Source organism: Brassica oleracea, chromosome C7 (genome assembly GCF_000695525.1).
Source record: "Brassica oleracea var. oleracea cultivar TO1000 chromosome C7, BOL, whole genome shotgun sequence".
Lineage (NCBI taxonomy): Eukaryota > Viridiplantae > Streptophyta > Magnoliopsida > Brassicales > Brassicaceae > Brassica > Brassica oleracea.
Genome location: NC_027754.1, coordinates 23,010,057 through 23,023,970, shown reverse-complemented (window position 1 = coordinate 23,023,970; position 13,914 = coordinate 23,010,057). Strand labels below are relative to the sequence as shown.

The 13,914-nt window shown below is 35.1% G+C and overlaps 2 protein-coding genes and 1 pseudogene across 2 annotated transcripts in view; 1 reads left to right on the top strand and 2 right to left on the bottom strand.

The window, feature by feature from the left end:
* Positions 1–1,524: 1,524 nt before the first annotated feature.
* LOC106305641 lies at positions 1,525–3,670 on the bottom strand (annotated as a pseudogene).
* A 3,831-nt stretch (positions 3,671–7,501) lies between these two features.
* On the top strand, positions 7,502–8,547 carry LOC106302879 (probable malate dehydrogenase, glyoxysomal). The gene is made up of 7 exons (XM_013739286.1): positions 7,502–7,597; positions 7,683–7,772; positions 7,854–7,937; positions 8,008–8,056; positions 8,133–8,209; positions 8,288–8,382; positions 8,466–8,547. Exons 1-7 carry the CDS (start codon positions 7,520–7,522, stop codon positions 8,545–8,547), a joined length of 555 nt encoding a protein of 184 aa, XP_013594740.1. The 5' UTR covers positions 7,502–7,519.
* Positions 8,548–12,779: 4,232 nt separating this feature from the next.
* LOC106302878 (galactose oxidase-like) overlaps positions 12,780–13,914 on the bottom strand; it is a 14,200-nt gene continuing 13,065 nt past the window's right edge. Inside the window, exon 3 of the mRNA XM_013739285.1 lies at positions 12,780–13,020. Coding sequence (XP_013594739.1) covers positions 12,780–13,020 — 241 coding nt within the window. The remainder of the gene's footprint in view (positions 13,021–13,914) is intronic.

The following is a 13,914-nucleotide window of genomic DNA, read 5'->3' as shown; positions in this document are numbered from 1 at the left end:
TGTGAATCTTTTGGCAAGATTCAGCTCATCTCCAACTCGAAGACATTGGAATGGGATTAAACATGTTTTTCGTTACCTCCAAGGGACCATTGATTTAGGCTTGTTTTATCCTAAAAGTTCAAAAGGTCAAATGGTTGGTTTTGCAGATGCAGGATATCTTTCAGATCCACACAAAGCCCGATCGCAAACATGATACGTTTTCACGATCGGAGGCACTGCTATAGCTTGGCGTTCTCAGAAAAAAACGCTCGTGGATACTTCTTCAAATCATGCTGAGATCATTGCACTCCATGAAGCAAGTAGAGAATGTGTATAGCTAAGATCAATAAGTCGACACATCTGTTCAAGCAGCGGGATTGGCGAAAATACGGAGCCAACTATTCTATATGAAGATAATGCAGCATGTGTTGCTCAAACAAATGACAGATATATTAAAAGCGATAGAATTAAGCATATTCATCCGAAGTTCTTTTCATACACTCAAGAGCTCGTGAAGAAGAAAGAGATTGAAGTAAGATATGTCCAATCATGCGACAATGCAACTGACCTCTTCACAAAATCACTTCCGACTTCAATATTCAGAAAACATGTTCGTAACATTGGAATGCGTCATCAGAAGGATCTATGACTGCTCATTCGAGGGGGAGCTTACGTAGTTGTACTCTTTTTACCTTACCATGGTTTTTCCCATTGGATTTTCCTAGAAAGTTTTTTAACGAGGCAACATAGACGTTACGCAAGAAGCGATAGTGACACTGGTCTCCAAGGGGAAGTGTTGTGAACATGTCAAAAGTTTCGGCACCGAATTTGACATGTTACGTAAATATAAATCATGTGGAGCCCACTGTCACTATGCATACACAGTAACTTTACTTTTTCATTTCTATATAAACGATCGTTTCGATCGTTTGTAACACAACATTCATCCCTTCTCCTTCAAATAACACATTCTCTCTTGTTATCAGTGTTATCTTTTTCATACGGATATAAAATTTTGCTTTATTTAAATTCCCGCGATATAATAAAATTTCAGTTCTTTCTATAACATAAAGATAGTATTATAAATCATTGGAGTCTTGGAAACTTCAATTCGATTTCCAATCAAGTGCACTGTACATTCATCATCTTATGAAATCCGTTTTTTATTTGTTTATTAGTGGGAGACTGGTAGTTGATTCAAATTGACACTAAACGGATCAATTAAGCCAACCTCGTTATACAATCATTCATTGCCAAAACGTTTCCTTATCAAGTCCAGTACTTAGCAATTTGTATATTAAATCAAGAACGTGCTTTCATGTAATTTAGACGAAAGTTAACTAAGCACTCTTTTTTCAATTCATGTTTGTTCTACGTACTACTTCGATCTCTTCGTGCACTAGTCTTGAATTTCTTACACGCCAGTCAAACTATGATATATATTCCGTCAAGAAAATGGTTATTCATCATCGAACCGAGAAGACAAATTCTTATTAAAAAAACATACACAATTTGAGGAGAGCAATGAAGCCAAATGAATATGAATTACTGTAACCTTACCCAAATACCTTCACTTGGAATGTTTTGATTCACCACAAACATCATATAATAACCAGGCGGCGCTATAATCGCCGATCTTGGAGTCCTCACTTGAACCTCATAGTTCCTCGACTTACCAAACAAAGCACCAAAAACAGAACTTGTTCTCTCAACTCTAACATTGTCCAAAACCAAAAGCCTCTGGTTCATCGAAAACGAATGTGAAGTGAACGAAGGAAACACCATAGTCACTTTAACTGGACCCTTGACTTTTCCAGCAACCTCAAACTTAACCTTCAAGTTCATCCCATACGTAATCGTTGACTGCGACTTAGAGCATGCGCAACGGGAATCCTTAAGTGGGAGTCCTTAGGAAAAAAATAATTAAATAATCAGTGGACTCCACAAAAAGCTAAGGATTCAACCCTTAAAATTTTTAAATAAGGACTCTTTCTTAGTGAATCCTTGCACTATTTGCGGGTCCTCACGACATGTTACGATCCGCGATTGGTTGATATATTTTTTTTTTATCTGAAAAAAAAAATAATAATACTTAAAAAAATAAAATACATTTTTTCTAAAGATTCTTTTTCGGATAATACAATTGCGGGTGCTCTAATAATTCTAGAGAAATCATAAGGCATGGAGGTGTCTGATTGGTAGGGAGCTCTTCACATCTCACTGACAGACAACATTTAATTTAATCGGTCCATTTTCGAAATAATACCGTGGCCCCATGAAACTGACTTGTTCGAAATGTCCTTGTCGCTAATGACTCCAATGAGTCTCACCGTTGCGCATGCTCTTAGGAGACGTAATCTTCGGCCGAAGTTTAGCAAACTCCGGTTCTAGGTAAGCCGGAGAGAAAGCTTCCAAGCTTAGCTCTGTCGGGAAAAGCACTCCTGTGAAGTTGTAAAACGCGTGAGGGTTACTTCCTCCGACAAGAACTCTCCCATCACGTAGAAGAATCGCTGTAGAGTGATACATTCTCGGTATTGTATTGGGGTTAAGCGACTCAAACCTCGAGTTAACCGAATTCTCGGGATGGTACAAGTCCGCTACGAATACAGGTTCACGACCAAGCTCCCATGCAGCTGAGCCAGCAGAACCACCGTTGATAAGCAACACATCTCCGTTAGGTAAAAGCGTCATGTCTCCCATGACTCTAGCACGTGGCATCTTCTCAACCATCCATTGAGGATTCTCATCGTTAATCTTGATCCTCGCACAAGTGTCAAGCGCTTTCACGAACGTTCTTTTTCTAGAAGCAAGGATAAAAGATCCTTTCGGTGCACCTCCACACACCAGAACTTCCGCGTCGATCTTGTCCGCTTCAAGATTCTTCAACGGTAATAACACGGCTGAGCCAGTGCTAGGATAGCTCCTAGGATCACCGCCAGGAATCGCCGGATAAGTCTTCACCACCGTGTTTTTAACATAGTCTAGTAATATCGCTCGGTTATTAGCAAATATGAATAGTCTCCCATCGGTGTTGAGAAAAACGTAAGGGTAAAGATTATTCTCTTCTCCTTTATCGCTAGTCTCAGCCAAAACCGGCAACGCTATAACGTTAGGTGATGTCGTTTTGGGAAAGAACTCGTAGTTGAATTGTCCTCGGCCTCCTATAACGATTTGTTTACCGTCGGGGAGAATATGGTTAGAAGAGTACCATCTTCTCTTTGCTAAGCCATTGTTTATTTCGACCCAGTCGCATTGGTTATCATCACAAGGAGAGAATGTTCTCGCTTTTAGTGCACCGTCCCGGTCTCCACCGGTTTGGACGAGGACACCGTCCGGTCTAACCGAACCGGAGGAGCACCATGTGTTGGATTGTACAGTTAACGGACGGAACTTGTTTGATGCAACGTCGTATTCGATGGAGTGAGCTGTGCAGTCCATTTTGGAGACGTGGTCTTGTGGGTTTCTACGGCAGTTACCGTTAGGGAGAGAGATGTTCGATGGGCCGAAGTTGGTTCTGTCGAAACATCACCACACGGTCGTTGCTTAGGAGTTGCATGTGCATGGCGGAGATTCCGACATTGGAGAGGAGGAGATCCCATTTTCCTCCGGCGGCGAATGTTGCGTGACATGTTAGGAGGAGTTGGAGGGATGTTAGTAAGAGAGTATAGAATGTTGTGTCTTGGGCCGCCATTTCATACGTTCTTTTTTGATCTTTGTGTGTTTTGTTGTTGTTGTGATTTAAATGGTTTGTGGCTTCTTCGTTTATATAGTAGTCGACGGGAGTTGGAACATCATTCAACGCTATTCTATATAGTAGTCTAACAAATAACATCATTCAACGCTATTCTTAGTTTACAGATATAATTTGTTAGTTCCAAAACTATGAAAGTCAAATGTATTATTAATTGAAATTTCATTAGCTTTTTGTTTTTGTTTTTGTTTTTCTTGAGGTACTTTTTTAAGCAACTTTCTTGAGGTACTTCTATCATCCCTTCATTGCATATTTCAATAACATTATCTTAGTGAGCGACCGTCAAGAAAAGAAGAGAGAGTTACACATAAAGACACATTCTGTCTTTTCTTTACCTGCAAAGACACATTCAGTATTTGACACACTTTTTGTGTACGGATGCCACAGTTGTGGACGAAAAAGTCCTTTGTTAGAGAAACAAGCAAGGATGTTTGGTTTAGAATGAAAGAAAAAAAAACTAAATAGTCACTTATTTGTTTGAGGAAGTAGGTTTATCGGTTAGTGAGTCTATTTTAAGCCCTTGGATGAGATGCTAATAAACCATATCCAATGGATGAGAAAATGACAGTACAAAAACTTAAATTGTTGATAGTGACTCATCAAGATTTGAGTTTTTTTTTTTAACATAAGTAATACTAGCTTTCTTTTCTTCTTTTTCAACGAACTTAAAGTTATTTACGAAAGTGTGTGAATCTTTCAAATGTTTTTTTGAGTTTGTTTTTGGTTTTCTCGATTTTGATTCTAACAGTGCAGGGAAAGCGTTGAGAAGTCAAAGGTGGTCAAGGGATGTGTGGATATGGTTTATGTGGATTGGGGTTTATGATTTGGGGAAGTGTAGATAAGAAAGCATAGATAGGGGAGTGCGTACATGTTGTATAATTGTGGATATAAATCGAAAAATTGTAACATTATATAGAGACACGGAGAGACGTGGACAATGATGGTGTGGTCAGTGACGACATAGACATGGAAATTGCGTATCCACGACTAAGTATCCACCAAATCCTAAAAATATAACCCAACCACAGTTCATGTATCCAACAATACGTATCCACACATCTGTGTCCTTACCCAACATTGCATCCACAACCAAACCCCTCCCCCCCCCCCCAACCCCTCCCCCCCCCCCACATGCGCTTGTGTGTCCACGGATATGTAGCCACACGCCCTAATAACCTCAGAAACAACAAACAATGGATATCAGATGGAGGAGACAACGAGATTCGTGTTTGGTCTTGGATGTTAGATAGAAGAGCCAGAGAGATTGGGTTTTGGTGTTGGGAAGATCCAGCGAGAAGAAAACTGTGTAGGAAGAACACGCCGACCTCTGATGAACACAACGGTCTCGGAAAAACAGACTGTCTCTGAAAGTGATGGAGAGGACGACGGTGCTCTAGTTCAAATGTAATTGTCAAAGATGATAGATGAATCTGAGACGTGTGTTTGGAATTATGTTAAGAGAAAGGGGATCTGAGAATTTTAAGTTATGGATGCAAAATAAAAAAAAAAATGTTTCTATAATTTATTATTTACTCAAACACTGGATGTCGAGTTCAAGGGCAAATTAGACAAAATGATTTGGGAAAGTGTCTTCCAAACTCAATGTGTCTTATTAGGTAATTGAAAACTCAAAATGTGTCTTTGAAGGTAAATTTCTCAGAAAAGAATAGCATATCTTATTTAGCGCCGGTAAGAATTCATGACAACTAAATTTATTTGCCTATTTTAGTTAGAATCAAAAGTAAAACGTTTTTGAGAAAAGTAAAAGTAAAACAGAATACGAATTTAAGAATATAAGTTGATTTAAGCATATAAATCAAAAATGTTACCAATCATGAATTAATTTTAAGATTTTGAAGTTGTATTTTGAGTTATAATTGATTATTGTTGAGTTACAATTTTGAGTTATAGCCTTTGTAAAAATGATAACTCAAATCTTAAATCTACATCAACAAAAATCTCATGTATTAAGATTTGAGGTAAAGAAAATTTTGGGTTTGTCAATTAATTACCCACGTCTTCTTTTTGAATATTAAGAATTTTAACAATTTACAATACATAATTATGTGGCCGTGTATTTTTAGTTTACATCTATCCATATATATATATATATATATATAAAATATTTTTTCCTCTCTTCTTAAACATGCCACAAGGGATTCCATGTCATAAATTCGGAGGCTGAAGACGCGACACGTGTCAAAGTGCTGGCAAAACTCACCACATCATTTATTCAGAAACTGATGGGCTTCAACGAAGAGCATATTTTATGGGTCATGAATTATGGTATTTGGGCTGAACAACTGAACAAAAGCATAGCCCATTTTTACCTTTATGAAGAGTTGATGGGATCTCCAGCGGCTAGAAAATCTGTTGCTTGATAGGAAAACTCGGAACCTAACATCATCTTGGTGGTAAAGCTTCCAAAGCTCCACTTTATATCAATGTACCTGACAACTTTGGTTCCAAATCCTTTTTTTGAACGACCTTTGGTTCCAAATCCAATATTGGACTAAAAAACGAGTGATAATCTGTTTGATTGGTTTGTCTGTGTTGTAGGAATGGGTGGGATGGAAAAAGTGAAGAAGAATGGCAAGATTGATATATATATATATATATATATATGTGTGTATGTGTGTGTAACTCTGTGATTATTTATGGCTTTATATGTTTTGTCTTTGCAAAAGAAGTTGTTTGAGTAGCAAGAATAAATATCTATTACTATAAAAATGAACAAGACTCTCTTCTCAGCTCTCCACGTCACTAAATAGGTAAACAACAGAGTGACACGTGTCTTTTCTATGGACTAGATTTCTTGCGTTTTGTTTGATTCAAAATAAATGGGATTCTAATCCAGCCAAAAAGAGAGAAACTGATGTTTCTTCGTCGAAGACTCAAAGTCGGAATAGGGTTTGTCTTTTACATCGATCTCTGATGATCTACGCCAGCAATGGCGTTTGGGATGGCGAGTGAGACGAATCGTCATGTATAATCTATGTGTGAATCTTTGATTTCTTCTACGTTTCTAATCCTCCGAAACGTTACGAGGCATTGATTCATGCCTTTAACAATCGTCTTAACTCCATTAACCCACTCTTTCCTTGATATCACATTCATGTTCCTTTTCCTTCCACTCGGTTAATCTGGAGCTATAAATAGGTTAGTTTGTATCCGTAAATTTTTATCATTTAATTTCTCACAATAATATTGAAACAAAAACCATTCGCAGAGTACAATTTTGAACTTCTCTCTCCTCCTTGCTGATTGAAAAACGGCCGCTGTATCACCACCGTAGAAGTGCGTCTGCTGGATTTTTGGGAGGCCAGTAATGTGAAGAGAGGCGGCTACTGCTCCTCGAGCTAGGGTAAGTCTCGAGCCCTAACTTCTTCTTTGTTCTGTCTTGCCGACAAAAAAAATCTTCAAACGTAACAGAGGGAATCTGAATCGAATCGTCGTCTTCAAGTGTAATTTTCGGCTTTAAAAAGGTAAGTCCTATCCCCAAATTTCATCAGTTCTCTCCTCTCAGACGATTTCCAGAAATCCAGAGTTAAACTCTGATCAAAATTTTAGTTTATGGGAGATGATTTCGATTTTGATTTTGTTTGTGGAAGTTTAACTTTGTTCATGTATTGATTATCAATTTTTAAATCAAAAGCTTTGTTTAAGGGCGATGATTTAGATTTAGATTTTATTGGTTGATTTTGTTTCAATTTTTTCTTTTATTGATTATCAAAATTTTAATTCAAAATCTTTCGTTTGTGGGCGAAAATTTTCCAAAAGTTCCCGTTTATGGGAGATAAATTTGATCTGAAGAAACTCATGGGAGTCACCATGCTTGATGCTGTTAGTAGAGCTAATACTTTTGTGGTATGCACTCATAAACACAAATTCTTTGTTATCTCTTGGGTTTGATAAATTGGTTAATGCGATGGTCTTTTATGGTTTGAAACAGGCGGAAGTAATGAGTCATAATCCTCGAGAAGTTGTTGTTCCTGTTGTTGGAGGACATGCAAGAGTTACAATCTTGCCTCTGCTTTCTCAGGTTTAACATGATTCACTATCTTTTCTGATTGTTCAAAAAATCTTATGTATGTGTATGTTCTCATCACTATGTATGTTACAGGTGAAACTTCCTTGCTCTTTCACTCAAAAAGAGATTGAGTACCTCACAGACCGTATGGAGAATGGTGGCATTGAAGTTGTCAAGGTACATATAAGCCCTTCTCTCATCTTCCTTTGCTATTATCTTTGAATTGACTGTTTTAATCACTTTCCAGGCGAAATATGGTGCAGGTTCTGCGACACTATCCATGGTAGATCTTTATTGTGACATGTGCAGTTTCAGATTTTACATTTTGAATCTTATATCTCATCACACTGAATGTAAAATACAACGCAACAGTGAAGTTTGCAGATGCTTGCCTCAAGGGTCTACGAGGTGATGCAAGCATTGTCGAGTGTACATTTGTGGCAACTCATGTACTGTCCTTCTGAAAAATATCATTTTGTATAATCTTTCTTTAGTTACATATAATGTATGTCTTATTCGTCACGCAGGTGACTGAGCTTCCCTTCTTCGCATCAAAGGTGCGTCTAGGAAGATGTGGGGTCGATGAAGTGTACGGTCTTGGACCATTGAATAAATACGAGAGGTAATATTTAAAATCTTATGTTTACTTCACTTTGGCTCTGAACTTGTCCTTTGTTCATATCGGTTTGGTTCCCTATTGGTCAGGATGGGACTGGAGAAAGCAAAGAAAGAGCTTGAGGGAGTACTGCGAAAGGTGTTAGCTTTGTGTAGAAGTAAAGACAGTTGATAAACACTTAGTTTTATCTTTTGAATAGTGATTTGTTTGGAATAAGAACAATGCCTTGCAATTAAAGCTTGATTTTGAAGATTTAATAAACTGCAATCACTCTGTTCTTAGATACAAGAACGTTTATGAGTTCATATTTATCTTCTTGGTATGTTTCCTCAAATTTATGTGTGTTTTTAACTTATTATTATTGCACGTAAGAACCACTCCACATTATCAACCAGTGGCTTATTCATCGGCTGTAAGTGTAAGTAAACTTTAAAACTGTGATACAGTCCCGAAATACATGCAAATATGTTAAACACTGCTAATGTACACTGAACAAAGTAATGAGAGCTATCCCTATAAACCATAATATTACAAGCAAAACAAAACTCAGATGAGTAAGCTGGGTTTCTCTGCCTTTTGGATGCTACTCAATTTGTCACTCAACCCCTGTTTTATTTAACAACTTCAACAAGACATTATAATTTTAAGACAAATTCTCAACAAAAAAAAAGAACTTAAACAAGACATTGTCATTATTATTTACTAATATGCTTCATAAAAAATATTGAATATTTTGGAATTGATATGATCAAATGACGCGTGAAATGATGCTAATATTATATGATTTTGTTTTGGATCGGAAGGAATTGTAAAATTTTATCTAGAATCTTTTAGATAATGAATTGAATATTTTTTAATTTATTAATTGATATGGAAAATCTGTCTAAAAGTAAATTTGAACAGTAAAATCGAAACATGGTTTGTTAAAAAGCGCGGAACAAACTACAGTCTGGTGTGTCTCCCACAAGATGATCCTCATAACGCCACCAAGAAGATGTCGCTTCAATGACCTGAAACACCATTACACTGATTGTTTTTGCTATAATCAGTTGGAGAAATTCTTACGATTCGTTTCAACATAGAAAATCAACACCCAAAGTCATCCGGCCAATTTCATACTTCACAGTTTTCATTATCTGTAGTTTTCATTTTACTTCCTTTTGTTCTGTTACAGTTCTTCCGTATCAATATTTCTCGATCCTTTAGAATACTTGGACGTTTAAATTATTAGTGGCTTAAACAAACTACATGTTAGGATTGTAACAATATTACATTTTTTAGACAGCTGGTTTAAGGAAAAAAAGCATAAAATATAAGGTTATAGATTTAGGGGGAGGGTCCATTAAATTAGTAAGAAACTAATTTGAAAGGAAAGTATAAACCAAACATATCTACAATTTGGCCAATTAAACACTATAACTGTTGGCAACAAAAAAAACTATAACTAAACTTTAATTAATTTTTGTTCATTCTACGCATCACTTTATATATAATTTCCAATAAACAATTGAATACTAAAAAATTCGATTTGCATAAGACAAAAACAATGAATTATTTAAAATTATCTGATAATTGTCTAGCTACTTATATTTTTATAATAGATTATAATATTTATATATGAAAATAAACATATTAAATGTATAATTAAAATTAAAATTTATACAAAAAACTCAGGCGTAGCCCGGACCGACCCTAGTAAGATTATATATAACAAATGATATCTGCCCTTCAATGCCATAGATAATATTAATGTCTCATTGTTAAGATATTTGTTTTTAGAAGCAAAGAAAATAAGTTGAGAAGGGTTATTACAATGACATTTGTTTACCTAATTCAGCAGTAAACCCACCATGTACAATTTAAATACGGACGCCTCCATCAAGAGAAATGAACATTTACCTATAAGGGACAAATAAACTAATAACACATTTAAAGTGGACGCAGTCAACTACCGATTGAAATATAAATTACGTATGCCACTAATTCAATCAAACTAACTATAAATGGAATGAGAAAAGAATCTATCAAATCAAGACAACTAACCAGTTGCAAAAACGTAACAGTAACTCACCTATAAATACCACAACTCTCAGAAACCATATATCATCAGAGATTCAGAAACACTTCTGCAGAAATCAACATGGATCCACCACAGTCTCTCTCACCTGGGAAGTCCCCTAAAGAAATTCAAGTCTACATTAACTCACGGGTGGCCCTTTTCTCACGCACCACGGTACGGAACACTATCGAAGCAATACTGGTTATAGCCATAGCTGCGACAGACGATCAATCTACGCGCGACATCAACTTCCACCCATAGACTGTCACTCGATACAAAGGCGTGCTTAATGTACATTTAAAAATGCCATTGCCTCAGGTCCCCAAGAGATAATACGAATTATGGGGCCTCATTTTCATAAAATATTGTGTATCATACTGATTATAGCGATACAACATTAAATTATATTTGTCCTCATCCCAAGTTTGTCACCCTAAGTTAATTTTAGTTTTATTTGTTTTCCAAATAAGATTTTAGGAAAACAAAATCTTTTTTATCTCGTCAAGTTTCCAAATAAAAAATATGTATCTCCAAACAGAAAATTTAAATATATAAATGAAAAAATATAAATATCAGTTAATTTTAAATATATTCTCTATTCAATTTGAAAATTAAGGATTTAAATATACTACAATTGTGTCATTTTCCTTTTCTCTCACCGGCATCAAAATTATGTTTGAAAACATAAAAATAAAAAAAATCAATTATGATTTTGTTAGGAACCTAATAAAAAAATTATTTAAAAACTAAATTATGAAAGTCTAGTGAAAGATATATTTTTTTTGAACTGAGGCTAAAGTGAAAGAGTTCAATAAAAAGAATACAAACATTTTTATTTTTATTTTGATTTTTTTCTCTCATTTCAAAATTATATTACAATATTTGAAAATACGTACATAGAAAAAAGACCCATTTTCTCAATTCGCCTTAGGCCCGTCGGCACCTAAGCACGGCACTGAGTCTCCATAGTGTATGTTGTATGTTTACATGAATTAAACATAGCATGTATGCTATATATGGCCAAAACCAATGATGGGGTATGGTTCATCATTTATGTGTACATCAATTAACATTTATTTATTATAATTATATTATTATTATATTGCATCATCTAATATTATATTTGACATTTTCATATTTTAACGTTCACATTCTATTTGAAAAAGCGATTCAAAATGTTACTTGATCCAAAATTGTGGTACACAATATATCTTCTAAATAAAATATATATTATTAAAATAAATCAAGATTACCTAATAAAATTGTTTAATAATAAAATATGGTCAAAATTTGTAAAGTAAATAATCAATTAAAATATATATATTGAATAAAACCAACGTAAAAAATTTCTTCAAAATAAATTAAATAAAAAAAATTATACTCTAAAAATTAGCAATAACATTTGTTAAAAATCTAATCAGTTTGCATGATACAGTTTATTTAAAAAATTTAAAAAGTATGTATATTTTTAAATAGGAACAATAAATATTAGATTGTTATACTATCTAGCTAATTTTATAAAACAAGTTTTACATCTATTCACTTTGAATATTATCTAAATCAACAGATTTGAAAGGAAATGTATAAGAGAAAAAAAATAACAAATAAATTCAGAAACAAATGTATAAGATAGAAAAATAATTTCCAATTTATGTATTGAACTTCAAATTTATTCCTGATTTATGTATTGAACTTTAAATTATCATTCCGAGTAATTTTGTTATAAATATTTTATAATAAAAGCAAAAGAAACATTACAATGAAAAATATTTATTAAAAAACAAAATTCATCACACCCGAACGTAGGGCGGGTTTACCCCTAGTTAATTAATACGGGCGGGTTTACCCCTAGTTAATTAATACAATATGGTTATATATTTGTTAACCAATGTTTTTCTCTAAATTATACCAAAAAGCTTCTTCTTTTTTTTTCCGTCAATTTTTTTTAAATTAGATAAAAGGGCCAGACCCAGTAAACGGCCGAAACCCGATTACAGCAAAAGACGGCTACAAGCCCAAAAGATTACGGGCTCGACACGTGGAGAGATCTGCTCCATTTACGCGTCACGCGTCGTAACCGCCTCAACTTGACCGCCTCCGCCTCTACGCCGCCGGAACAACACCATCGAAATCCTCGTTCGTCGGAGCTCAGTAACCGACAAGCCTCCAACGAACCCATAGCCGTTCTTCACTGCACTGTCATCACGCCGGAGAGTTCCAACGAACCTCGAGATCTCCTCCGACTTTAAAACACTTCAAACCCTAGACACTCGAACCGAGAACCATCGCTTTCTTTCCTTGAAAGTCGTCACCTCGCCGGAGAGCTTCATCGTCTACCGAGATCTCATCCGCAGTGACCCAACCCCACCTTGACGACAACCACGCCGAACTTGACACAAATCGAACCTAGTAACCTTAACCCAAACGAACACCGGGTTCCTAAGTGACAGCGCGGAGCTTTGCTAGCCTCCGCTCTCCGTAACCAAAAGCCGGCGAAGGCGAATCTGAAGGAGACTCCCTTCCCGGAAGCTAGAGCCGGCGATGGTGGATCTGAGTAAGCCTCCACCTCCCGGAAAACACCACATCTAAACACCACATCTAAACAAAATCCAGTCTTTCGTTTGAAAAAGAGAAGTAACACATCAAAATGTTTATTTCATTAGAATTTACGTCCCGTCAACATATGCATAGAAATTGTACAAAGCTTAACATAGGAACACTTATAGAACGTCATTGAATTGATTCTCGAACATTGCACAAAATCATAAACGATACGCCGGCACGAACGCTCACGCGCTGGCCGAACGCCGGTCCCCAAAGTAGATCTAACCTCTCTCTCTCTTTTATGTTTTACAGTATTTTGTTTTACTAAACACCAAAAAGCTTTTTTTAAATCATATTTTCATTTTAATTAGTTAAAAAATTCTATTATTTTAGGTGTTAATTTTCTCTGGTTATTAAAAAGTTATGTAAATAAAATATTTGTAAAAATTTCACTTAAATAGTCAATTAAAATTTTCAAATAATTTTAACTTTTAACATTGTTGGGTGATAAAATTTTCATGCACATAAATTATTTGTATATGTACGGAGCTTTATATATATATCAACATCCTTAGTAAATTTTAATTTCTGTATTTTATTTTTTAAAATATTTTTTTAAAAATATTATTTATATTTAAAAATAATATATACTGTAATTTATACATAAAAAATGTTGCCAATCAACAATATTAATAAAATAGTAATTCATATTTTTACTGCGAACTCACCACATAAATCTACAGTTTCTACCACATAGTTTTTATTGCAAGTTACCTAAAATCATAATTTTTAGGGCTTTTTGCAAAAGTGACTCAAAACTTGGAGTCAAACAGAAAACTAACCTTTTCTTTTGACTCCTTTTTTTTTTGAGATATTAACCCCACACCTGCATTTTATCTACGAAAATGCCATTAACATTTTGTTTTTTTTTTTTT